The sequence below is a fragment of the Colius striatus genome, chromosome 5, assembly GCF_028858725.1.
Source record: "Colius striatus isolate bColStr4 chromosome 5, bColStr4.1.hap1, whole genome shotgun sequence".
Taxonomy (NCBI): Eukaryota; Metazoa; Chordata; class Aves; order Coliiformes; family Coliidae; genus Colius; species Colius striatus.
Window position 1 is genome coordinate 21,642,295 of NC_084763.1, and position 27,975 is coordinate 21,670,269.

The 27,975-nt window shown below is 36.5% G+C and overlaps 1 protein-coding gene across 1 annotated transcript in view; it reads left to right on the forward strand.

The window, feature by feature from the left end:
- RFTN1 (raftlin, lipid raft linker 1) overlaps positions 1 to 27,975 on the forward strand; it is a 100,005-nt gene that overhangs the window by 42,747 nt on the left and 29,283 nt on the right. The window contains exons 4-5 of the mRNA XM_061997180.1: positions 10,692 to 10,800; positions 24,536 to 24,959. Of these exons, the coding sequence (XP_061853164.1) occupies positions 10,692 to 10,800; positions 24,536 to 24,959 (533 nt within the window). The remainder of the gene's footprint in view (positions 1 to 10,691; positions 10,801 to 24,535; positions 24,960 to 27,975) is intronic.

Genomic DNA, 27,975 nt, shown 5'->3' on the forward strand with positions numbered 1-27,975 from the left:
TTCAGTTTTCTACAGCCTGGTTGGTAATCCAGTGGTAACAATTACAGACAGGGTTGAACTTTAGTCTGTGACCTGAGGAAAAAGTTTTGCATTTCATTAGGTATTATGTGGTGTTGCAGCCAATTTTAGCTTCCAAAATAACTCTCAGTTTACCTTGACTTACTTTCAATTTTATTATAAAACTTCATGTTGTTTCACCTGATATTACTGTTTAAACCGTTTCCAGTTTTATTGTCAAAACATAAAATGTTTGGCTGAACAGTGGATTTCTTCAGTAATATTTGACTGAGCTTGCCTGGTTTTGAGACCTTGCTTCCCCTGCCTGCAAAATGCCCTGCTGCAAATAATGAAAGTATTTACATGCATGAGTTTGCAATGTTAACTAAGTGCTTCTGCTGGATCGGAGTCCGAGAGTTCATTGTCTTCCAGGACTGAGCTGTGAAGACATGCCAGGGCAAAGCAGCATCCTTCTCGGCAGAGCAGTATGGTCGTCAAGCCAGAGCACTCAGTGTGTCACTGCTGTCTCACACCATATCCGATAGTTTACATCTGTGCAGAATGATTGTGAAAGAGTACAAAACCTTAATTGCCTACTCACTCACTTGGGTTCCAGTGTTTCACACACTTTAGACAGCTGTAAATGACTGTGCAGAATTGAAGACAGTAGAGAGTCTTGAACCAATTATATTTCCTTTTACATTTACACTCCATTTCTTTGCATTCTCCTCTCTGTCATTTCTGACTGACTAAGGAAGCAGAAGAGACTTTTCACCAGGAAAAAACAGACAAGTACCAGAAAGGGAAATGACATCAGTTTAACGTAGTGTAAGTGTCCCTCAGTTTGGCTGAGAGTGTATGGGAGAAGCTGCTTCCATAGTGTATGGGTGCAATGAATGTTCGTATTACCAAGCACAATGAAGAGAGATGGGTGTTGCACAGATTTCAGATGTCTGTGGCCTGCATAGAGATCAGCTGTATTTGAACAGCTGGGAAGAAAAATTGTGACAAGACAAAAAAAGACATGTTAAATTTTTTTAATGAACCTTTGTCATTACATTGCTGACAAAGAATAAATCATATCCTTTTTCCACCGAGGATTATCCAATCTCTGGCATCTCTAGATTCTCTTTATATAAAACAGTTGAGCTCTTGGGGAGAAGTTGAGGTCATCTTAGGATATTTCTTGATCAGATAAGCATTTATTTATGTTGTAAGATTTTAGGAGTGTAAGTAGTCCATTTACAGCTATAGGATCACCAATAAGATGGATTATGCTTTGAAGTACAAAGTAATCCCCTGCTGTTGTCTGTAAAGGTGGTGACAGGGACTCATGGGGAGACAAGGAGTCATAAAATGTTGTGTACCTTGGTGTGAGGCCCACCCTTGGGCTTCCTGGGCACTTTCTGTAAAACACCTGAGGCTGCAGCTCCTTTCTTACTGCAGGTGTTTCACTATGGATTATTCCAATGCTATATGTGTGTCAGTTGTCTCGCAGACACCAGGTGCTATTTTTGTTGCCTGGATGGAACAAAAGTAAAATTGTTGTATTAGTGCCTTTTTAGTACAGTAGTGTCAACTCTGTGTCTACGGAAACAGAATGGAACACTTGAATTAGTCTTTCATCAGTGTTGCACCTTTATATGTAAGTTTTGTGTTTTAAAGTGAACACTGTTTATTCACACTTTGAGGGCTTAGTTTTGTAGTGTTGCCTCTCCAAAGGCAGGAGACTTTACTAGCTGTGGCAGATGTTGTGCATCAGGAACTACATGCTGCTGCTATCGCTGAGGTTTACAGTGTCTTAGTTTGCTCAAGAATAAAATGATAAAGGTAGTGCTTAGACATGGCATGCATCGAAACTCATGGGAAAACTGTTAGTGTTATTCCTCCTCTTTTACCATTGTCCTGGAGGTTTAAAGTACTCAGTGTGAATTTGCAATGTAGTTGTAAAGTCTTTAAAAAGTCAGACAGAGTTTTGTGTTTAATCTGTACTGATATCTCTGTGACTCCGTTATCACAGAATCTTAAGGTTTGGAAGGGACCTTGAAAGATCATATAGACCAACCCCACTGCCAGAACAGGACCACCTAGAGTAGGTCACACAGGAACTCAACCAGGTGGGTTTTGAATATCTCTAGGGAAGAAGACTCCACAACCCATCTGGGCAGCCTGTTCCAGCATTTACTTTTTTGGAGGCACTGGGCACAAAGGTAGTCTACCCAATAGCTTAAGGATTCTGCCATTGCTCTCATTAAATGTAGTATGATAAATGTTTCTCTTGCACCTTAATCACATTGAGTACACTAACCAGTTGTTTGGAATTGATTTGTAAGTTGAATAGAGTTGGATTAAGGAGTAACAACTTCAGTATTCCTGTGAATACTTTCTTTCATTCTTTATCTAAATTTCAATGGACTTTTTAATTAAGAAGCAGTGGACTGTTTTTGTCATGAATCCCGAGACACTTGGGTTCTTGGAGGAGGGATCTTGTTTAAAAAAAAAAAAAAGCCAAATAGAAAATCTTCAAGACTCGATTTTTATTGGGTTTTTTAGGAACTTAAGGAAGGCTCCAGGTGTGAAATGTAGCCCTTGGCCTACTAGTTCACATTGATTCACACTTGAGAAAAGCTGGTTCACACTGATTTACACTTGAAGACAAGAATCGCAGGAAAAGGAATATATGGTGGTAGCCTGGAAAGTGTGAACATGACATGTGACAGTGTATCTCTCCTGGTGGAAGAGACATGGGGAGGTCTGTGTATTTGGAAGGTCTGACTAACCAAATTAGGGAGAGTAGCATGTATGTCATTCCTCTAAGGAACTGACATCATTAATTCTTTGTGTACATAATAACCTTTCTCCCTTTGCCCTTTTATTTTCAAACTCTCGAGTTTTTAATATAACAACCTTTGTTTAGGTATCTTGTGCATTACTGCTCTGGACAGTTTGTGGCTGCTGTAGATAACCTGTTCCCTGCAAAGAAATCACAAAGTCAGCACCTGAACAAAATAGTAGGAAAACTGTAGCACAAAGCTGGTTTAGTTCCTTCACAGCTCTCTGTAGTGTGACGCCCCTGTCTGTTGTCCTAAAGTTTCAAAATTCAATGTTGATTTAAATGTTTTCATTTCCCTTTCTAAATACTATGCACCAGAAAGCAAGCTTCATTCTCTTCCACTAGGAAAGAGACATGGTCAGGGCTCATAAACTATCTGCTTACAATAGTTTTGATGTATTTGCAGATGCTCTGTTTCACTACGGTAGAGTGATGCAGGGGATATAAATTGTTGTTGTTCCATGTTGTTGTGAATACAAATTCTCTGTTGTTCCATTTGCATCTTGGGACATACTCTTCAACGGGTTTTGCCTCCAATCAGTAAAGCAGTCAGCGGGGAAACTGCTTTGCAAAAGTAGACTAAGTAGTATAATTTAAGAATAATTGTTTTGCAGTAGACTCCTACGTTTACCTTAGACAACTTTGCAGCTGTTTTTTCTTTTTGTAAAACAATGAGATGTCAGGTGTTCAGTGATTCGGTTGATGAGATAGTTCTGATTCTGATTTCCCTGTATTCATTAGTCCTGATGAAATGCAAATTTTCATCACTTGGACAAAACCAATTCTATTAATCTGCAAAGGAATTTGACAGAACAAGTACAAAAGTTTAATAGTAAACCAGTTTTTTTGTAGTTGTTTTTTTGTGCTGATAATGCAACATTAATTCCAAGTGACTTCAGCTAATGGCACCTTCTGAGATACAGCTTAATTTTTGCATCCTCTATGTCATTTAAAGTCTGGATTTACAGATAATGTAGAAAATTGATTTATAGTAAGTCTGGATTTGTAGAAAATGTAAAGCAGCATGATGTAAAGGCAAAAGATTTAAATGGCTTAGATATGCAACGTCGAATGACTTAAGACAGAAATCGTACCATTTCTTTGATGCTGTGTTTGTGTTTCCAGGTGTCAGTGTCCCCTGGTATTTGTTTAATTATGTTAACTGAAGGCAAAATCCTGATTTTTCACACCTGAAAGACCAACTCATTCACTCTTTTTTCCAGTCGTACCAACCTCCTCTTTTAATATTAGTTAACAGCTCTTCCCATGAAAGAAAGGAAAACTGTATTATACCAAGGAACTGATGAAGTATGAAAAGATGTAAGTATATTGGGAAGAAGCACCAGCCTCTTGAAGCGTTTTGCTTTGTGAAGTCTTGATTTGATCGTCTGGCATTTGGATTTGCATATTTGCCTTCCAAAGGCAAAGGCAAATGTTTCTAAGAACATCCAGACAGTTCATCAAATTACTGATTCTTAGCTGTTTGAGACAACTTCTAGTGCCAAATAGATATTCTTTTTTTCAGGCTTTTTTGATAGGCACTTGAAACAGGGAGTTCTTGCTCTTACTTTGTGTGAAATTCAGCAGGTAGAGCCTTGAGCCATAACTTGAGCCTCTGACTGGCAAGCCTGTCTTTGAGATTCTGTAGGTATTTCTTTGTTTTTCTTGTCAAAATTTTTCATGCCACATTTGTCCTTCAGTGGCACATTATGAACAGTGGTCTGGAGATTTTTCCTGGAGCATGCACACTGCCACATCAGCTGCATCCCCCTCTCCGATGTCTTTTGCAAACATGACAAGAGCATGCCTGGCCCCCTCTGGCATTGATGGAGACATTAAATATGACAGGTTCCAATTTCCAGACCTGTGAGTGGGGACTCCACTAGTTACTGGCCTCTGGGCAGGATGTAACCATTAACCATGGAGCTGGTTCTTACTCATCCGGTTTTCCAGACTGTACTACCCTAACCTGGATACAGGAATAATGTGGGAACCAGTGCCAAGCCTCTTGCTAAGATTTCTATCAATGACAGCCACTACCTTCCCTCCATTTGTCCACAAATTCACTCCTTTTAACATCAATCAGGTCAGCCAAGTTTGATTTATCCTTGCTGCATCTGCACTGACCGTTCCCAACCCTATTCTCCTTCATGGACCCTGGAATGTGCTGCAGAAGATCTTTGCAGAAATATAGGAACTACAGTTGGAGGTGTTTCACAGTGATATGGCCAGAAAAAAATATCAGTGATCTCCAGTGCTTCTGTGCTTGCTCGAGTTGATGAAGGTAGATAATTTGCATTGGTGCAATATATTCTTAGTTTAAATACAAATTTGTGTGTGTATCTATTTGATTTTCATGTGAGATTTAGGCTTGTGACGATGGCATATGTCTGACTTTGTGGACTTCAGTATCAAATGTGTTTTGTGTGCAAATGTAGTGTGTGTTTTTGTGCTCAGCAGGCCAATTTCAGCTTGCTGAAAAAATAGTATTCCATACCCAAGAGTCAACAGATAGCTTCCTTTAGCTCAAGGGACAATGGCTTGAGTTTTTAAAGCTTGTTACTTGTTTCAAGTTCAAAGAGATACATATTTCCTCACAATGACTTTTAACATTGACCCAAAATAAATGTTCTTTCATCTGTGTTCTCCACAGTCTAAACACTGAACATTAAAGATGCTTATGTATCCATACATGCCAGAACTGTTCTCGAGAATCTCAATACGCTGTCACTGAAAACAAGTGAAAAATTTTACTAACAAATATTCCAGTGAAAAGGCTTTCTATATATATATAAAATTCTTAGAGAAGATGTTTAGGTAATACAGTTAAAACAATGTCATGTGAGTTAAGAGTTGAGGTTGTTATGACACAGTATACATGCTTTTATTATTATAAAAATGGTGTGTTTTTTGGGTCGGCATCTTAAAACCTAGGGGTTTTTAATTGCTGCCACCTTGGTTTTAAAATACTCCAATTTTGCTAAATTTTGAACCTGGAACTATACAGACACCAACTGCCCATGTTAATCACTTTCATGTTGGTTTTTGGTGTTTTTTTTTTGTAATATAGATCAGTTTGTTATAAAGGTACAGGTGTATTTTGACCTGTAGAGCTATTCCTATGTAGTGGAAAAATCTCAAAAGTGCACTTACATTCCTAGCATCATCTTAATCAAATAGTCATTTTTAAGTGTCTGCATAGCTTACAGATATGCTTTCGGCTTGCTGAATTTGTGGTCATGGAGAACATCAGGAAGATTAGGGCCAAATGTTGGCTTCCTTGTTTCCTCCTTGTATCTGAAAAGAATTGGAAATCCAGTTTGTAACAGACAACAAGTTGTCATCTTTAATAGTTACTGTGTAAGTTACTGGTACTCTACAGCTGGTTATGGTTTATCTACCATGAAATGGCGTTTAACTGCAAACAGCTGTGCAGGAAATGACAGCCTACTGAAACAACCATTGTAAAAGATCTTGAGATAGTGAACTTCCAATTACAAGAGATAGTCTTATTTATTCTATGTATTTTCTTTAGTGGCAATAGAAGTCTTATTTAGGATTCAAGGTGTCTCTCTCTTTAAGTCTATGCTCCTCAGCCTTTTCTGTATCAATAGCACTACCCTTGTCCCTGGTGGGCTTGCAGACACTCCAGGTATACCAAAATTATCTCTCAGCTCTTTGCCACTCTCTGTCCATAATGGTCACTGAGTGACCTACAGTGAAAGAAAAATTCCTTTTTGTGTAAACTGATAAAGGTAATCAAACAATGAGATCTGTGATAAAGAAAAACAAAGGAAAGCCCAAGGTGCGTAAGATACAGTGATATTTTCTGTCAGGAGACTTCCTGTCTCTGCTTCAGATGAAGCAGTGGTGATATTTGTACAGTTCCTTCTGTTCCCCCTCAGGTATCACAAAATAAATGTGTTACAGTGAGTGCAGGGTGTTATAATGAGTCGGGTTGTACCAGTTTCTCCAGTTCACCATCAGGAAGGGTACAGCATTGCTGTATCCACGTGTGCCTCTTTCAGGCATGGGCCATTTTTAGTTAAGTCATGGTTTATTAGAGGAACAAAGATAATAAATCTCAAATGCTTTCAGACCATGAAGGGAGGAGGGTTCAGTTTTCCAACCTGGGAGGAGAAAAGGAAGAAATTGCTGACTGCACATCCAGATCTTTCAGATTATTGGGGCTTAGACTTTTTTTGACTAAACTGATCTCGGCATTTCCGTTTCTATTGAGAATTATTTAATGGTAGGAAAATGGAAATTTACATAAATCCATTGCTTTAATTATAAAGTAATTTATACCTTGAGCTTCCAGTAACTTCCTGTGCTACAAAACAGATAAGAGATTCCAGAATATAGATTATTGGATTATTTCTCAAGTAACTGACGTCAGTCCTTCTTGGGAAGAGAACAGGGGAATGGATACCAGGGCAGGGACAAGACTGAAGTCAGGAGACCTGAGCTCTGTTTTTGACTTTCCTCTGAGTTCTGTGATCTTGACAGATGTACATATTTTGGAGGTCATAATTTGTAATAAAAGTGGCAGTAGAAGTAGTCCTGTTAAATTAATAAAACTAAAACTTCTCATTTTGGTTCAGAATAGAATTTACTTGTACCTATATTTAGCTGCTTCTCTATGGCTATGCTAATAATATTCAAAGAGTTTAATGACAGATTTTAATGATATTTATTAAATACTTTTTGATTCATATATGAAATGCACTGTATATTGTATAGAAGCTGGAAATAATTTCTTGCCCACCTGGATTTGCTCAGAGAACTATTTTTGTGGTCTGTGACATCCACAGCTATTTATTATTTTCATGTGAAAAGTTGAAGCTCTTTTTTGTTTGTTGGTTTTTGACTGAATAATAGTCTTAAATTTTTCCTAAAAAGGTGAAAACTACTAGTATAGAGAAAGACTTGCCTTTAACATATATGGACATCCTTTATTTGAAGGCATGGAAAAATACTTTTTGGTAATATAGAGTGATTCTGTTGGAAGTTTTTAACTACAGATTTTGTGGCTTTTAGTATGATCTATTACATGTGTTCTATAAAATAATGTTCCTAACAGAGTGCAATGGTATTTGATGCACTTTCTTTCATGAGTCCTAGTGCAGAGGTAGCCCCCAGTCTCTTTGAAGAATTCACTGTCTCTTGTTCGCTTAAATATTTACAAGCATCAAGTGTATTTCAAAGTAAGTGCTTGTTAAAGGAGAGAAAATAAACAGGATTTTTAAAACAGTTGAAGTAAGAATCACTATATTTTAATGGATATAATCTGTATCTCAGATAACTTTTACTTCTTTTAGAGAAGTTGGAAGCAGGTCCTCCAAAAATTGTCAAAATTGAAGTCCAATGAGCCATTGAGGGTTAGGAGAGGAATTAGGAGTGATTCGAGGGCAGACTTCCCTCTTCCTTATGCCTGTGTATAAACCTCACCAAGGTAGGCTGAAAACAATTTGTTTTTACAGATAGTGAGTAGATTTAAACATGAAAATACAATCTCATTCTTTTGGAGCAACAGAGTAGTAAGTTTTCATGTTTGTCACAGCAAGTATTTATAGCAGTGCTGTGATTTGCATAGAGATCTGGTCACTATGTAAGGAAGAGGCTTTGGTGAAAGAGCAGGCTCAGGAGTAGCATGCCACATACTTCATTTCTGGGGTTTGGTATCTTAACTTTTAATGAGTTGTATTATTTCAAAATCTCTGGACTGGAAGTATGGCTTCCTCAGAGGGGCTAGAAGGTGCTGTGATGAGTGCCGTGGGTTGTCTCAGCAGGGGAAATGGCAGAGACATTTGGTCCTCATGTTTGTAGAGGTTTGGTATTGTACCCCCAAATATGGGTTTGGTTGTCTGGGCTTGGTTCCTTGCTTCCTGTTCCTGGTAATCCACTTCTGGTTTGTAAAAAAAAATATAAACTGAAGCACTGGAGAATTGTGTTTTCTCTCTTTGATGTTCTATGGAGTTTGCATTGTAATATCAAGTGGCAGTTTTGATGGTTTATTGATTATTAGAGCATCAGAGAGTCCTAGCTCATACTTACTTCTATCTGGAATTTGGCTAGATGATACCAAGACTACATTAGTGGTAAGTACTCCAGTGGGGAGACTTTCTTATGTTTATTTTTATATTCTTGAATTTAAGGAGTTCATCTGTGATGGAAAATCTGCACAGTGTAGATTATCTTATCTAGGACTTTATCTAGAGCAGCAGAAATGGTTGTCTGTGGCTCGTGTTGTGCCTCACAAAATTACTTTGTTTTATTGTTTCTTGACAAAGTTGTTCTTTGATGCCTATTGCTGAGGAGTAATGGTGTAACACTTTTAGTCCCCCTGTTATGATTTTTTCAAATCATATAAAGATATTTGTGAGTTTCCATGAACACCAATGTTTTGCTAAAATTTTTGTCCAGAGTCAAAACCAGAACGGGATCATGAGTTATGAGAAGAACCTAGAAAGCAGAAGAAAAAACAAATAGGGAAAGAACTTTAGTGTTCCCAAACAATTCACGGCCAGGTATCGCTTGTCCTACATATAAGTGAGATAAAAGAAATTGGGAACCTATGTGAAAGTGGGAGGATTAATACAAAATACAATGTATGTGATAGTTCAGAAAATTTCTGCAGTATTGCCTTGGAAACATGCTGCTAGTTTGCAGTCAGCAGCCTACACATCTCACGGCTTCAAGTAGCTGTTAGCATCTCGGGAAAGCCCCTGGGACCATCTGTAGCCGAAATGTGTTTTACATTTCACACAATCTTAATCCCCAGAACAGAGCTTTTACACAGACTTACTTTTGCAAGCGTGGCTGGCCTGCAACGATGTTGTTTTGTTGTTTCACCTCTTCCTTAGCACTCTTGGTTCAAACTTCTGCACCTTTCTTCTTGTTCTGCAGTTACCCAGTGCAAAAAGTGACTGCTGGGTAGGGTTAGTTTTTTACTTAAAGCTAAATCTTTTGTTTCCCCATATGGGATGTTAGGATAACTTTGTTACTAATCTCAAGAGTTATAGGCCAACTTTTATTTCTGCATGTTCCTCCATGTATTCTTGTAAAGAAATGATAAAACAAGTGATTCTCTAGATTTCTTCTGTTGATCAGGTGAATCAATTTTCTTTCCTGGGAGTCTGGAAGATACTCCTTTGCAGTGAATGCCTGCGGACTGTTTCTCGAGATCATTCAGGATAACTTCCAAACTATCCTTGGACATGTTTTGACCAGTACTGAGTTCCCACAGCACCGATTTGTTTGGCAATATATATGGCAGATGCCATATGTTTTGAGTTATTTTAGGAGTTTTCTGAAAGAGAATGGGTTTCACACAGATTTAAATTTCTTAACCACAAAGTATCAGTAAGACTGAAGGATAGAATACTTTGATTAGCCCCTGAGTTTAAAATCTTGACTTAGAATGGTAGGTAAGAGAAGAGATTCCTTTAATTACTGTGAAACACACTCTGCATCAGGCTGACCTGTGAGGCCTAGAACGTCTGTCAACGCACTGCATTGGAACCTGCTCTCTGCATATTCTGAGTTACGTCACCTGTGTGTCTCTTTGGCGTCGGCCATAGATGCCAGGCTGATGAAGTGTTTCTTGGATGGATAAAGAAGTTTGGAAGTGCCTGAGGCATTCTGCCATCTGCAGTCACATGGGTGTGATTTCCTTCCCTAGCAAGTACATGAGATGCTGTAGCTGCTGCTTGTCAGAACGATATTGAGCTCAGTGGGGTGAATGTGCTGGAACTGAAGTTTTGTCTGACGATTAGCTCTCCATGGGAAATATTTATAAAGGGGATGTCTGGGTATCTACTGTTAAGAACAGAAGCTGATTCTTTTCCTCTGTCTCTAGGTCTTCAAAAGGTGACATCCATAGTGAAGGATATGTCTTGGAGGTAGAGCACTGCTCCTATTTGAACCAACTTTCAGACAAAAAGGAGATAACTGATTTTATTAAGAAAGTGAGTAAAAAAAAAAGTAAACCACAAAACATAGTGTGTTTTTTATTTACACTGTAATTGCTGCTTCTAGTTCTGTCAGTCCCACAGTAGGAATATGTGTACATCTTTTGCAGTTGAAACATTGCACTAGAATTTGATGTTTTGATATTTTAAGTATCTGAAGGGCAAGTACTGAGAGAAACAAGTTTGATTGTATTATTATATGAAAATGGCTGGTAGTATCACAGGAGAGTAACCTCTTATAGATGATACCAACCAAGTAAGTGATGTAGAAGACTGCTGTACGTAAACATTTTCATTTGAAGCCATATATGTAATTTCCATTTTAGTGTCAAAATATCCTGTTGGATAGTACTGCAGCTAAAAGGCCTATTAACTCCCCAAATCCCATTGATTATTTAAGGGTTTTTTTCAGTATCACGTGATCTTAGCAGAACAGAGATGGCACTGGTACCCTAGATGCCTTTGTCACCCAGAACAGTATTGCTTTCAATGAACTTCTAATACATACTGGAGCATTTGAAAAGAACCCTGCAATTCTTTAACTGTTGCCTTCTTTCTGAAATTATTTTTGATGCTGTATTATTCTGACAGACTGGAAATTATCAAGTTTTGTGAATTTTACTAAAGACAAATTCATCGTTAATTTTTCAAGTTTTGCAGTATGTTATGTGTTCCATTGTATGTTATAAAACCTAGCATTAGTTACTATATTTACTTAGCCACACACATGGTGTAAGAATATTTTCAGTAAGCAGGCTGTAATCCATCTTACACTGGTAATTGTTAGGAAAATTTTAATGGATTTTAGTGTAGGCTGAATGAGCTTGACAAGCTGCACTCATATTCAATAATTCATTTTTACTATGAATTGTGAAAATTGTGTTAAAATAATGCATTTATGACTATCTGATCATCATAATCATACTTAAAGATAGATACATTTTGGTATCAGAACACACTGAAATTTTCTGAGTGCTTACTAATATTAAAAAGTTTGAGTCCAAATCTAGTTTCCACATCTTGGATTTATTGTGTTATTGCACTTCTATTCTGTCATTGTCTTTGATTATTTCAGTATATTCTCACATAGGGAAAACTGGTGTAGTTCTTATGTATCAGATTCAGTGTGTTTGATTTTGTTTTTCAGTTTTTTGAGTCAGGGTAGAAATATACTCTTATCTGTCACAACTGGTTGCAAGATTTTGCATCATTGCCACAGAAAATGTTTTTTGCATTTGTAACTTCAGAAAGAGTATGGCTAACTTGAAAACAAAATGACAATTCAGAAGTCAGCTTATTTCCATAAATATCCAATTCTGAGACTCTTTAGAATGCTTTTCTAGACATGGAAATGTTTCTGTTGGTGGAAGCCATTTCATTATGGGGTTATGAAGATGCCTTTTTGAAATATAGTCATTTAAATTTTAATAACTGAAATGTATATTTACTGTTTCTCTGTAGGCTGAGTATGTCACTCATCCTCAGATGTTATTTGATGTAGAGGAATTTGAAGTTCTTTGAAGCTGTTGCTGTCAAGTGTGTGCTGTGTCACTGTCTGTGTCTGATTAAACACACTGAAAGTCTCAACACTTTTAAGTAAATTTAACTTAGGAAACAAGACTTGTTTTGGAATAGGAATTAATTGCCATATTAACTAATTTGTCTGAGCAACAAAAATGTCCATTGCTTTTAAGGGCGTATAAAACAGATGTTTACAAACAAAATAAATGAAAAATAAAGTACGTTCTTCATAGAAAGTAGTAACAAAAAGCTGTTAGAGAGGACAATTGACAGCTTTCAAAAAAGAACAGCACTATAATTCTTCTCAAACCCTGGAATACAATTAAAGTTGCTAGAGTGTTATAATTGAATAGGAAATTCCTTGATCACAGAGATTTTCATAGCAGAAGATTCTAGCACAGGTTTGCCGTCTTACTCCATTGCAAGCTGTTATATTAAAAAAACCATAAAAGATGGAATAGTTATATTTTTAAAACAAAATAACAATTCAAAATTTTCTCCCACTGTGAATTTACTACAAAAATTCCTCTACCTTGAGAAAATTGGTTTTGTTAATTTTATTATGCACTTCTGAGCATGTATTGTTTACATGGAATTTGAACAAGGATGCAATTTTCATTACTTCTTTTCTCAGTTTCCTTTTTGTTGCATTTAAAATGCATATCATATTGAACATGAACTGCCTGCATCTGACAAATATGTAACAATCTTGCAGCGGCCTACAGCATAGATAACACCTTTATTCTTCCTCTGTAACTCCATGTAAGTTTTTAAGAGTAATAAAGTAGAAACAAGGAAATTATTTCACCTGGAGGGTACTTCTCACTCAGTGAAACAAAATACCTCGGTACAATGTTAATAATAAAACAACTAAGAAATGCCAAGGACTCCTCTCTGGTCAAATCTGTATTCTGTTGCTGAGATCCTACTGTTCTTCAGGACTCTGACAAGTATGTTTAGTATGTTTTTGCCACCACAGTGGTTTCTTCCCATGCTAAAAGCCATTGAAGACAGGACACAGTTAAGTATTGAGGACATAGTGTTGCATGAGATACACTTTTCCTGCTCCTTAAATCATGTTAGAATCACCACATTCTGTTTGTTGTTTTATATCAGTGTGGATCTAGTGTAACTAAACATGCCCTCGAAGAGCTCAAACAGTCCCATGGTGTCTTTGTCATTTCATTCCTGGGCAGTGGAAGAAGTAACTTAACTGTTGTATATGTATACCACTGCTTTGTTGATATTAGCACTCTTGTCTGTAGTTCTCAGGCAGAGATTAAAGGTTTGCTCATCGTTTTTTTAATGAGCAAAGCTGACTTCTGAACTTCTGATCACTGTGGCTCAGATCATTCTGAAGTTGTTGCAAATCAGAGGTGTTACTTCTAAGATACTGTATTTTGTAACACTTTGACTCATGTCTGATGTAAAATAGGGTAGACTGTAATTAGTTCCTTAGTTGCTCTTTATTTCTGTGTATCCTATTATATTTTTTTTCATCTGAGAGTGTTCTGAATCTGCTGAGACAAGTAAGGGAAGGAGAAGCTAGGCTGACATCCCAAGAAAAGAGCTATTTTGAGTATGCAGTCATATATGAATGCAAAATATGTTTCTCATTACTTTTGTTTTCCATATCAATCTGAGTTACATGCTCTAGAATAACTGTAACAAGCAAAAGGTTTTGCTCCCATGTTCATATCTTTGCAGTGATGGTGAAAGTTTAGGAAACGGAGGATAGTTTCTTTACCACTTCTTCCCTATTCTGACTTAAAAATTTAGTAGAGCAGATCTTTGTATCCTTGGTGGACTCCTTAGTAATGCTGTATCAGAAGGAAATTCTTGTATGTTACCTTTTTTTCATGTTGACTCTGTTGCAGAATTCGTATTTCTTGTCTCTGTGGACTCCATCGTTCCGTAGGGAAGTATGATAAGCACAGAAAAGCATGATTTAAAAATGCCGCTGCTTAACTGAAATTTAAATGCAGGAGTCTTTCTTTTGTATTTATGACTAGACAAGGACCTCTCCCTGCCGGTCTGTCCTTGTTTGACTCAGAAAGGTGTCTAATATCTTCCAACAAACCTAAGACTATACAGATGAATAACTGAGTTTGCATTTTCAGCTTGGAACCCCACTGCCATCTTGAAACACCTATGTAACGCTTATCTTGCAACAAAATCTGTTGTATGATACAGCGTTTGTCAAACCTGTTACTTGCTGTTCCCTCTGTTCACTGGTGAACTTCAGTGGGCATACAAATGCCAGTACCTGGTTCAAAAGCTGCCAGTAGCATGTCACTCCTTTAAATGGTCGTGTGAAAAACTTGTATAGCCCAAAGTACTCTAGAAATAATCTTGATTCCTACAGATGTAGCGACTTTGCCCATAGGTTTGTTGACATTTATTTTCTAGTAAATAGCATTTCTAGGCCAAAGAAGTGATGATACCTCTCAGACTTGAGTGGCACTTCAGGGAGGAATATGCAAAGAAAGTACATGGCAAGGATGCTGCCACCCAGGTACTTTTTCTAGAGTTGGCAACTGAAGCAGTGACCACCAGTTCTCCCTGGCACAATGGCAAGTGGTGTAGGAAACTGGACAATTTGAAAGAAACACCGTGCAGTCCTAACATGTATGAAGAACTCACATCCTACATTGCTGAAAGGTTCCACTGATTTTGAGCCCTCTTGTCAGTGTTATGGAATATATGATGTTGATTGATATTATAATGGAATTTTTCTAAATCTCATATAAAATAAAAATGTTATCAGTAATAGAAGTGGGATGAAGAATTAGTATTTTTGAGTGTTATGTTCTCCATATTGATGTTTTTATCAAATTACCAGATACACTTATCCCTCTGATACACTTATCCCTCTCTCTTGCTTTTTTTTCTCCACACATTTGTAGCTGTTTTGGTGTTAGCAAGATCACTGCTATCTGAATTAAACTTGTGTCATTTTCTGGAGTGTCATTCTGTCATGGCTTTAATTGTTGAAGTATTTTTGTATTAGTTTTGCTGTTAAATGACAGATTAATTCTCCAGTTTCTTTTAAGTTGCTATGTAGAAGCAGCATTGAAGTATTTAGGAGAATTTCTCTCTCTCCTATAAAATCTGAATGCCTATATGAATTCTCGAGGGCTTTTGTAGTCTTTTCCATAGATGTTCCTAGTCAAAGAAGTGATTCAGCCCAGACTTGGCTCTTCACTCATTTCCTACATACTTACATGAGAATGAACATTTGTCTTGTATGATCAAAACAAGGGAGTTCACATATCCATATTATATGTGAAAGCAATATTAAATGATTTTTCTCTCTCAACTTTTGAGTTTTAAAACTGTCTTCAGCATCTAACTATGAAGCAGCAAGAAGACATGAAAGATGAGAAGTCTTCCACAGGACAAATTTCTCCATAATAGTATCTGCTTTTAGCATATTTAATTATTTGTGTTTAACAGTGTGACAAGCAAATGAGAAAGCAAAAGTCAGTGATTTCCTAGAAAAAAACGAATGTGGAAATTATTGATCCCAGGGTTTTTTTTTACTTTTATTTATAATCACTAAGAGAAGTTCTGGTGTTTATAGAGCTGTTGCAGTGTTTCTTACATTGTCATATCTTTTTGTTTGTCATTTCTTATTCTTTGTCTCTTAATCTCTCCATTGAGATTTCTTCTTCAGAAGGAACAAAGGATGCGTTTCTTGACTGTTGTCGCAGTCTTCCAAGCATCTCTTCTGTGAAGTCTCTGATTATTGTGTTGGTGCCAGGGTTCCTTAGATGGTTATTTTCTTCTTAAGCATTTTTTAGGTACATTTTAGCTGTCCTGTTCAGAAATTTCCTGCAGGGTACACAAAGCAGGTGGCAGTAAAAGATAGAAGAGGAGAATAGTGGAGTCTTTAATATTATTTAGAGGGCCATTCCTCAACTGAATAAGCAGTACAAATTTACTTCTGTAGCTAGTAAATTACCCCTCTAGAGCACTGTTTATTACCTAGTGTTACTTATCTAGATGTGATCTCAACTTCTTTTAAAATCGTTCCCATCCTTAAACCCAAAAATTCACATTGGAAAACCTTCAGTCTCCAGAGTATTTGCAAAAGAACAATGTAGCATTTATTTCTCGAGTACTTTGTAATGAAAACCATTGCTGAGCACTTAGATGACTGCTTTGTTTTCTGCATGTTTTCAGTGCAAACAGAGTCTATATTTTAAAGTATTTGGATCTTAGAAATAGATATGGTCATGAAACAGGAATTGAAACGCCACATCAATGGTTCAGCTGTGATCTGCTGTGATAGTAAAGTGCATTTTGTTAACATTTTGTGTGTATGTAAGAAGAGATGGTAAAAAATAGCATATACTGTATTTTAAACAGCCTGGTGTGAAGAGAAACATCTGCTCCTGGTTAAACTTCTTTCAACTTGTGTTCTTTTGACTAGGCCTTGTAAGAGTAGTGTTGATACATATCTTCCATGAACACTGCAAAATTATTTTCAGGACTCTCCCAGGAGCCTGCTTGTGCTTTTATAATCCTTTGCCCCTGGCAGCTTTCAGAGTCATCTTCTTGACTAAGATAAAAATAGATATTATAAAGTATATAGTTAATATTTTTAATGATCCCGCTTCTGTCTGGTGAGAAAAATAGCTTAAAAAACCCCAACTAAGAAATATGGTAATATTTCATACTGTGCTAAAATAAAATATGGGCAAATTGTTCAAATTTTAATTTTGGCTACAAGTAACAGATGGCTTGATGAAACAATGTGTAAAGATAAAAGAAAATGTTCCCTGCAAATTAAATGTAAAGTCTGTGAGTTTGAGACTGAAATCTTAATTTTTAAAATATTGTTGTCCTGGGCTGTGGAGATTTTTGCTTTCATTGCTTAGGATAGAGATGGACTAAACCAGTGTGCTACTTCTGAGTCACATTAGTGCTAGTTGATCAGAAATTAGTGACTATTTTTTCATGTTCTACAAAGAACACTGAGTTTTATTCATCTAGCTAAAATGATTGTTGGATATAACGCTTAATCATCAATCTCTATAAATCTTTATTTTCCCCTTGCTTTCATTCACCCATTAGTTGTAGGGATTTCTCTTAAAAGATCTATGGACAAGATGTGATCTGAATCTTGAAAATGCTGGTTTTTTGTTTTTTGTTTTTTTTTTTTTTTTCCCAGAGCAAGCACTTGGGACATAGTTTCTACAAACTTTTATTTTTTTGACTGTGTATACCAAGTATTTGAATTGAGCATAGCTGGTTGCTCTGTAGCAGTTTATCCCAGGCCTAAGGCAATTTTTTGAGAATAAATCTTAAATAACACGGATAAACTTAGAAGTTCTTTTCAGAGTTTAGAGCAAGGATGGGAGGAGACAGGTATGTTACATGATTTTTGAGCAGGTACTGGAGTTACTGAACCCTTGTAGCCTCTGTCCAGCAGTATTTGTTAGCTCAGCAAAGGAAGAGGTACTAAAACAAGATAACAATTTTATAAGAATCATCACACCCAAGACCACAGAGGATGAGACAGTGTGGTTTCAAGAGCTGTCATCTAGAGAGATATACTGAAAGGAGCAAGTGTACCTGCACCATGCTGCACTACATGTTTAGTATGGTTATATTGTTCTCAGGAATGAGAATGAGCTCGTGCAAGCTGAAGAGAAATTTCAAGTTGTTACTCTCATCCCTGGATTGGCTTCAGTAGCAGGAGACATATAGCTCACTGTAAGTTAGTATCTCTTGACAGCACTGTCTTAAGAGCCTGTATTCTGTTTTATTCAACATAGCAGTAGACTGCAGTACCTACTTGCTCTGCTACATTTCTCTCTGTTCTGTTTGTAGCTTTCAGTTCTCTTTTGTGTTGGTTACTACCAATGAGCGTGTTGTGGAGCTGCAAAGCTTGCTTTCTTTTCTGTGTTCAGTGCCTCGTTTTTGCTCAACCACAAATGCAGCCAGAGATTGAAGTTTCCAGTTGATGATTCTGTTGAGTGGACTGTGTACTGCACAGATGGAAAGGCAACGTACATCTGTTTCTTCAGTAAACTCATTAGCTTTTAATTTTTGTGGGGTTTTTTTGGACTCTTTTCTCCTGGATCTACCAAATTCTTTCTAATAGTCTTAAGTAAAGTTCCCAAAAGTAAAATTCTGGTCAAGTTTTTTATTGGAAGTATCAATATAAACAACAAAGATTAAAGGACAACTTTCTGGTTTGGAGTTATGGTAGTATTTTTCAAGGCATCCCTCTAGTTTTTGATCCCTAATAGCCTAATTTGATGTAATTGACAGTGGAAATATTTGTAATTTGAAAGCCTGAATGCAGACTGGGATTTGACTCTGTAAGCTATGTTTATATTTAAATACATTTATGTGAACATGAACTATCTATCAAATTAAGAACTGATGAGTGTAAACTGCAAGAAAGGTTAAAAGTGCATGGGAAGTACAGACTTAAGTGATGGAATACCCTGGTCAGAAAGTTTTCATGGTTTGAAAATCTGCAAGTAATGGAAACAGAGTCTCAGAGTAACAGGACAGAGAAATGACTAGTAGTTGCTGCTTTGCTTTTTGATTAGTAGAATTATCCTTTTTTGTAACTTAGTAGTAGAGATGCAAAAATGCTGAAATCAGGAAAGTTTTGAGTCATTTAGAAAGAACTGAACCCTTCCTTCAGAGCATTAGCTAAGCTTAATTGGTTTTAAAATAAGCAGCAAACTCTTAATGACTTCTGCTGGCTTCTCAGGAAGCAGCATGAGACCTACAGAAAATATCAGAGGCAAACTTAGAGCTTGTCTTAATTTTAAACATCTGTTTTCAGAAATGAACAAGCTAGAAGGGGGATGGTCAGTATTTGTGATGAAACATATACTACTAAATATTAATGAAGGCATTTCCAGTTGAAAGACTGTAGCCTTGAACGTCCTTTTCCAGTTCCAACTCCTGGTATGCAGTACATAGTGTTCTCCTGAAAGCACAAGACTGTGTTTTTTACATAAAGATCCTGGATGCCATGTCTGTTGTGAAAGGAGATATGCTTGAATCCAAAAAAAAAAAAAGTAGAAAAATACTGTGATCTTGTTTCCTTTGCACGTTATGAGATCTAATGCCGCTGACGTTGTTCTTCTAAAAACAGCAACCAAATTAACAGACAGACAAGAATTTATTTTATTGGCTAAAACAGCTTTGGCTTGGCTTGAAAAAAGTTTTAGATAGCTCTGAGCAAAATTAACTCAGTTACTGTTTCAAAGGCCATATATTTTCCCATCAGTCGGACTAAATAGCAGTCTTTCCCATAGTTGGCTGAAAAGCTGACTAAATGCATTTGACCATCAGAAAATCAGTTCATTGCACATAGAAAATGTCCTTTCTCCAAGTGCATTTCTGCTATGTGTGCTCTTTGTAAATTGTTTGTTGTTTGTTTTTATGGTAGCAACAGTCCCTTTTACTGGGTTGCTTCAGCATTCTTTTGGTTTCTTGTTATGTCATGAACCATACAGCAAATCTATTAATGAGATGCTCAGTCCTAATGCCTAGGATTCAAAGGAGTATTTTTCCAGATCATCAGGAAGTGTGAGCCTTGAGACCAGTTAAGACTGCTATAAACTGGAATGCCCTGATGACGTTAGTAAAACTGCTTTTCCTCTGGTTGCATCCCCAAAACGTCCAGCTCCAAGAGTTAAGAAAAAGTCCTAACACTTGTCTTATTAAATCGTGTGTTTGAAAATCTTTATACAGGAGAGGAATCCTCATTGTTAAATTGCTGTGCAGTACTTCCCATGTTTGTTGATATGGGTGAAATGCTATCCCAAGCTTATGGGAAGTGTTTGATTTGGTGCATGCCGTCTCATGGGAGAAATGTACAGAATCTTTCTGTAAGCAATTACTGAAGCTGACAAAAGGATATGATTCTGTTCAGCACGGGATCTATATCCTTGAGCTTCTGTATTTATAAGTCATGCTTATAAACACACCATGCTTTCTACGAATAGGAGGTTATTAGAGAGCTGATAATGCCACAAGAAACACGGAATCATAAACAATGTGTGGACTGTACAATGAACTCCACCAAATGTTTTTATTCCAAATAGATTTGAAAAGAAAACCTGTATCTGTCCAAATGGACTTTCAACCTGGAATCTCTGAATTTCTTTCATGGTTGCGAAGCCTATACTTTAAAACCAAGTAGTTTTGAGGAAAGAGGCTTTCATTATTCTGCAATACTGTTGCCAGGTGTGTTTTTACAGTTCCTTAAATTGGACTGTCAGCCATTTTCTAATTAGATAGGGAGCCTTAAAGAGAACCAGAAGTATTTAAAATGATGGGACATAAATTTGCTTCATCACCATAATGTTTAGTGACATTGCATCGTGCTGCTGATGGTTCCTTTTTTTCAAAATGCAGTATAAAAATAGTGATCAATCATTTCTGAAATAAACAACAATGCTTCAAAAATGTTAAAAAATGTTAACACAAGTGCCTTGGCTAAAATTCAATTAAGGTGATGACATCAGGATTGGAGATGATGCTTGTTTCTATTCCTGCTGGAGTTAGTGGGAGATTTGATATTTCTTTCACAGATCACAAAGGCTAAATCTGTCATTTTTTTCCCCTTCAGGAAAAATGCCAGGTGTCTAATCAAGCAAATTATAGGGATGACATTAAATTCTTAACTGCCTCAGACCTCTGTATACATGAAATTTCATCCCTTCTTTAAGCAGGTTCTATTTTTCAACTAGCTTAAATCCAATTTATTGCAGGCCAGTTATAAACTGATTTGGATGTACCCACTTGGGAGTTTATCCAGATTGAAATAAATGAGTTAAATTCTGTTTCTGTTGTTGAACAATAACATGTTTTGTGATGGAGGCCTGTTCTTGTATTTGTGGTTAATATCATCCAAGCAGCAATTTATGAGGCAGTAAAAATGTTTCTGTTCCTATCTGGGGAAAGAACCAAAGAATTTTTTAAAAAATTATTTGAAATGCAGTTGGAATTTCCCTTTTAGAAATCTCCCAGATGGAAAGAGCAATTCTGAATCATGTTTAAAAGACAAGAAAAGGTCAGTAAAATAACTGAAGTTAGTATGAATCTCCTACTGTAAGGCCATTTTTAATCTCGCTGTTTTTCTGATATGATAGGTGATGGAGGGGCAATTGTTCTGCTTTTTATGCTTTTTTCCTCTCATTTAGTCATGAAACGTAGTATAACAAGGATCTTTGTTGGTACTCTAAATTGGCATATAAAGACAAACAATTACAGCATTTGTCCAATCTGAGATGTATTTTGGGTGATCCTGTCAGATCCTGTCAGAGTAGTATTGTGTTCTTCCCATTCAGTTCTGACATGTGTTGCTCTCTTACTGATTCTCACCATTTTATCTGCTAAGATATTTTCCCAAAAGGCTGGTGTCTCTGTACCCATGCGGGATGCCTCAACAGGACCAAAACCAGCAGGTGCCTGGTAGGAACAGCCCTTCTGCTCTATGTGGCTCTTGGGCACAACCCCTCCAGGTACTGATGTTTGAGTTTGTTTAAGACTGGAGTTTTGTTTTTTATAATTCAAATACTCAATATTTGAAATACAGGAAACAGGAAATGTGAATGTATACTGGTTGACATAATTCATTCTGGATGTGAAGCCAACTAAAATTTTGTATGATTTAGGCTCTCAACAGGATGCTGAAAAGTCAAATTGTCTTTGTAGCTGGAAGATGTTCAGACTTTATACTGTATTTATGATGAGAGGTAGCCTCTTCACAGTTTTGTGGAAAGCTGGAAGGAAATGCTGCATCTGCTAGTACATCACTTTTTGTTCTGCAGCTTACATTGCTCTGTTGATATAACATTTCCTGCTGAATTCATTTTATTGAAAGTAATGAGATGCTTGGTTCTCCCTTATGTAATTGGGAAACTTTGAAATATATGTTCAAATAAGATTTTGTGTTCTGTATACTACCACTTAACTTGTTGGGAAAGGGCCTTGAAGATGCAGTCTCTTTATCTGATCTTTCTGCTACGCTGTTAGGTTAATATGGCTTAGACTGTCATTCATTCCTTAGTTCCTTCTGTTTCCATTCTGAGCACAAAAGCTTCAGAATAAAAAGCTCAGCATCAGGTATTCCTTAGAACAAATACATTTTTTTGAGTGAGCCAGGACTGTAAAACATTGTTACAGTAGCTGTGAAAGCTGTTCTCATCCAAGTCACAGCGTGGGAGAGTCTGGTATAGATTGACAAGCAAGTCTACTGACCAGGACCTATAAAATTACTGCATATGTGCTCTACTCAAACTTCCAACAGTTGAGTACTGGTTAAATTTCTATAATTAGCTGCTCTGCAACGTACTAAACAAGTGTGTATGTAGATTAGGGATAGGAAATTAACTGAATTTGTAACTGTATCATCATTGACTGCATAAAAGTTACAACAGGGAGTCAGGACCCTTAAAGATATTATGAAAGTCAATGTCATTGACTTTCACGTAAATCTTTCTTGAGCAAGCTGGTTTATGTACTAACCTTCTTTATAGGCGTGTACTAATTGGGGTGAGTATACTGCTAGTAGTATTTCTATTTGAAGGTTATTTTCCCCTTTAGCAATGAGCTTTAGTTAAGTCAGCATCCCATGTTCACTGGGCAAAACACCTGTGAAGTTCATTGCTTTGTTTCCTGAAGAGCTCTGTTTAAGTTCCTGTGATCATGAAATCAAGAGTTAATTTTACATGGAAAATACAATAGTGGTTTCAAAGAGGAAGTTCTTGTTGTTAATCAGCTATCATCTGTAGGTTTCTGTGTTCAGAACAGTAACATGTTACCAGGAAGTAGATGATTCATTAAAGAAAAAAAATGTTAAAAATTCTAAGTAGCAAAGCTAGAGAAATCAGCTTCCTCTTAAAATAATAAAGGGAAAAGAAAATTTAAATTAAAAAAAAGTTATACAAAGTTCTTCCTACTTGCTATTGAAAAATAGAGGCCTGAACTGTTTTGTGTAAGTTCATAGCTCAATAGTAAATTGAGCCACAGAAAATAATTAAGATAATTATTTTATTATTATATTTTATATAATAGTATTATAATATATTATATATTATATTTTCTTATTTAATTATTATTTTATAATAATTAATAATTCACTTACATTCTATGGAATTACATGGTATGCAAAGAAATGGAAATTATTTCTCCGTTCTCGGGTCATTTATTTTAGAAATATTTATGTGTGTTTAGACTTTATATTAAATGAAGAGTATACATTACACTGGAAATCTTCCTTTTTTAGTGAGTGATTCTGGTAAATGTATCAGTAGACACTCATACATATTCACAGAAGTCTGTCTCTCACAGCAGTTTGTCTTGGGTTTGAGGAGCGTGAGACTGGTGGTGCGCGAGTGTGAGTGGCTGGTGCAACCATAGTACTGAGTCTGCATAAAAGAAGTTTCTCTTTCTGCTTCATCTCAAACCTTCCTTAATTCTGACATTGTTTAATTGTTGTTACTACTTGCTCAAAACTTAAGATCTTATTCTTGTGATTTTATTCCTTAATTTTCCTCCTTTACCTAGAGTGCAAAGGATTAATAATAGTGCTCATAGTTTCCATCTTTTTTGTTCTTCTGAACTCACTTTACAACACCTTTTTCTATTACAAGTTCTATACCTTCCAAAAAGTGATGTATTAAAATAGCTTTGCTTTTGTGTACTCATTATGTGAAAGTTTGCCCTTTGTGCCTCGATCTAAAATAGGTGAAACAACAACTCTTGTTATAAAATGCATATAACAGAAAGAATCGATAATCTTTTCCTTGCGTAAGTGTCATAATCACACACTTGATACAGCAGAAGATGTAATATTAAGTCCCTGGCTTCATAAGGTTGATACTAATTTTTTTGTGAGTATTATCACTTCTGGTAATTTAGCATAAGTAAACTTATTAAACAGATATTTTATCCCTTGTGAAGAAATATGGAGGCATTTTCTACCTTTTTTTCTCCCCCGTTTTCCTTTTTCCCTCCACTTTCATATTATTTCAGATGGTTTAAGGGAGATTTCATCCTGCTTCTCTAAGTTGTAACGTTTTATGTAAATGTAACATGGCAATTTCTTGTGGTAGTGGACAAAAGTACCAAAATGACATGGTAGCTGCCTTGAAGGGTGTTATTTTCTGTATTTCTATTTAGCTAAGACAGCTTGACAGTTAAAAATCTAATCTTCTCTGACTTGTAGATTCAAGATGCTGCAAGTCAAGGCTTGAAATTTGTTGGAATTATACCTCAGTACCATTCCCAAAAGAACTGTCTTGTCAGCACCTCCGTGACACCCACCAGCAACAACTCTGTGCAATCAAGAGATAATAAAAACGTTTCAAATTACCCTGAGGATCATGCTTCACTGGATGGTGAGAAAATTGATGGCATTAATGGATGCAATACTCCAGCACCAAGTGAGGAAAATGATGACCAATGTGCCACATCCAGGGAGGGTTGGAGAGGTGAAGGGCAGGATGCTGAAGAGCTGAAACTCAAGTCTCCAAAGGGAAATGAAGAACAGTTGCCACATATGAACCCAAGTGTAACAGGAGCAACAGACAAGCTGAATGGACTTGCAGAGAACGAAACACCAGCACGAGACTTAAAACCACTTAGTGGCCGTAAGTATTGTGGTGACCTCTCATACATAAAAGTCAAGCTAAAATTGCCTCAATTACATTTCCAGTTCCTTTGGGGGATGGGGATACAGGGAGGACCCTACCATTGCCATAGTGAAGAAAGGATGCACCAAATGAACCACTTAACCTGATTTCAGCATGGTTTCACAGTTCTCAACAGCTAAGCCTAATGCAGATGGCAAATGAAGAGATTATAGAAGTGGGTGCAACTTTATTATGGCCCGTTTATATGCCTGAGTGGAAAGACTTATTTTTGTCTGCCATTCAGCTGAATTGGTTCGTCTCTGTATTTGTTGCGGTACCCCTAGAGGTCTTGATCTTTGTATCCTTTTTGTCTGCTTGAATAAAAAGCCCTGCTAATCTGCCTGGCAAGGCTTTGCCACAATAGAAGGAATAAGTCACAAAGCATTATCACAGTTACCCCCTTTGTTCACCTACTGGTGAACAGACAGCTGAAATTAAACTACACCAGGAACAGCGGGAATATATGTGATCTGAGCTCTAAAGTCTCCTAGTGTCTTACAGTCAGGCTGTAGGCAATGCAACAGGCAGAATTGTAATTACTTGAAAGCATCAGTCATTTTTGTTAGGGGCTAATGTTTGCTAATTCATAATAAAGGTCCTCTTAATAATGGTACTTGTAATAATTTGCCTGCCAGTTCTCATTTTTTTTAGTAAGGTTATTTTTCATATACTAGTTTTCTTTCTTTCATTTCCTTGACACATTTCTCCTCAGGTGTGCTTTCCACTTTTAAATGTCATTTTAAGCCATTATGTCAGCTGAAATCTCAAAATACCGTTCTTAAGGTGTTTGTTGCTTGGAGAGTACTTCAGTAGCACGAATTACAGTTCATAATGGGATGGTTAGAATTTATTTAGAAATTATTTATTTAGAAAATTAGGAGTCACCAGAAAAACAATTTTTTTTTCCCATTCCCAGTTTAATCCTCAAAATATTTTTCTTTCCTATATTTGCTTAAATCTTCAAAACCAGTGTCTACACTCATTTGTCTTACTGCTTTGCTTACTTTCTTTACAAGCTACAAATCTACATAAGAAAATTCCATCTACATTACTTTCAACTGGTACTGTCCTTGACTTGCTTTATCCCTTAGTTTATTCTTTATGTCTTACATAGATTCAGTCAAAGAATCATATCTCTCTGGGGATTTTGTATATAGCACCATGAATGACTTCGCATTGTACCCTCCTGGGACTATTGTCTTGGTTGCTGTTGAATTTTGGTGTAATTAGTGTTTTGCCATCAGATTTGGACCACACTGTAGTAACCTTCCACCATAATTTTTTTCAATTTTTGTTGTGCAAGAGGGCACCCAGATTCAGTCAAAGCATAGATATTATTTGAGTAGTTTCTTCTGGTTTGCATGAGAATCTTGCACATTATAAAGACTCTCTTAGTTTTGTAGTTCCAAATTAGTTATTTCCAAGTCTGGTCAGACCAGTTTGGGTTTTTTTATGTATGCTGTCTTTGAGAGGGTTAACCTAGCAAATTTAATCATCTTTTTTGATCCTTTTCTTCCCCATCCTGAACAGTGAAAACCTTTTGCTACAAATAACTGTGTTCTTCATATTTCTATATAGTGTGAATCTGTTCATCACCAATCTTCTCAACTTTCATCTCTCTGCAGCGCCCCAGAGTTTTATTACAGTTGCTGATTTGCCAGAGAAGAGTGTTTATTTTAAAAATGCATTTCATTTCCTTATTTATCTTCCTTTCTTTCTCAGAGTGTTTTTTGGCTTTATTTATTTCTCGTACTTAGTTTTTAATTGTAAGTTATGCAAATACTTTCAAAGAGTGAATGTCTGAGAAGGCAATTTTATGGGACAACTCAACTATGGTAGGATTTATAGCCTGTATAAGATTGCTGATTTCTTTATTATTTTGTTATTACAGCACTCCCTTTTTCTCCCATGGAAAAATGTATTTCAGTCTTTGGCACTAGTTCTCCATCCTTCCTTGGGAACACAAAGGTAGAAAGCATCAGGTGTTGTGTTTATTTTCCAGTTAGCCTGCGTACTCCATAGGAAGTCACCACTCTGAAGTCCTTCTCCCTTACATAAAATGTCAGAAAAAATAAAAGTAGTATTTCTTGCTATTTGTGGAATATTAATGTTGTTCTTTATTTTAGGCTTTATGCTAGTCAAGCCTTGGTTTTATGCTGATTTAAAAAAAAATCTTGTAGCACTCATTAACTTTCTTTTATTGAAGGACTCTTCAAAGCAGTTTTGAAAATTACTTGCCTGTGAACAAGACATAGCTATTTCAATGTTATGTCCAAAATGCTATGATACCTAGAACCAAACTGAAGGTGTCTTTGTCCGTGCTTGAGCAGTTAGGCTTGGTAGTTAAAACTGTTGTCTATAGTGACTTGAACAGTGATTAAGACTCGTGCAGTGTACACTTAGTAATGGTGACAAACCAAGTCAACCATCGAAAGACTCCTGCATATCTTAAATGCATGCTGTCAACAACCTAGTATCAAATCCAAGTTACCATCTCACTGTGGATCTTCACTATTGTTAGTATAGTGTCTTAATATGCACAAGAAAGATCTCCATTTCCAACATGAGTCTGTTTTGGGGCCCAGAATCAAATTGATCATAGAAGTGTATTCAGTGTATGCTCTTCTGAGTTAGGATTATCATAATGTTATTCTTTCTTAACAACTGATAAACAGCAAGAGGATTCATGTGAACAATTTACTCCTTTTTACTCTGAGTTATGGTTCCTGTATGAGATCATTAGGTCTTTTTCATGTTTGGTCAGATTGTAAGTTTCCTGCTCTTCTTCCTCAAGAGCTGTCAGTCTGTCTCTGAGCATCCTCTTTCTAATATCTTTTTCAATTTACACACTACTTCTTGCTCAGTGAGAGGAATCTTAACATTCCTCTTGACATCTTTTTCTTTAACACCTGAGATCAGAATATAATAACTTGAAAACAAGAGGAGCTTATTGAATAAATAAATTTCATATAAT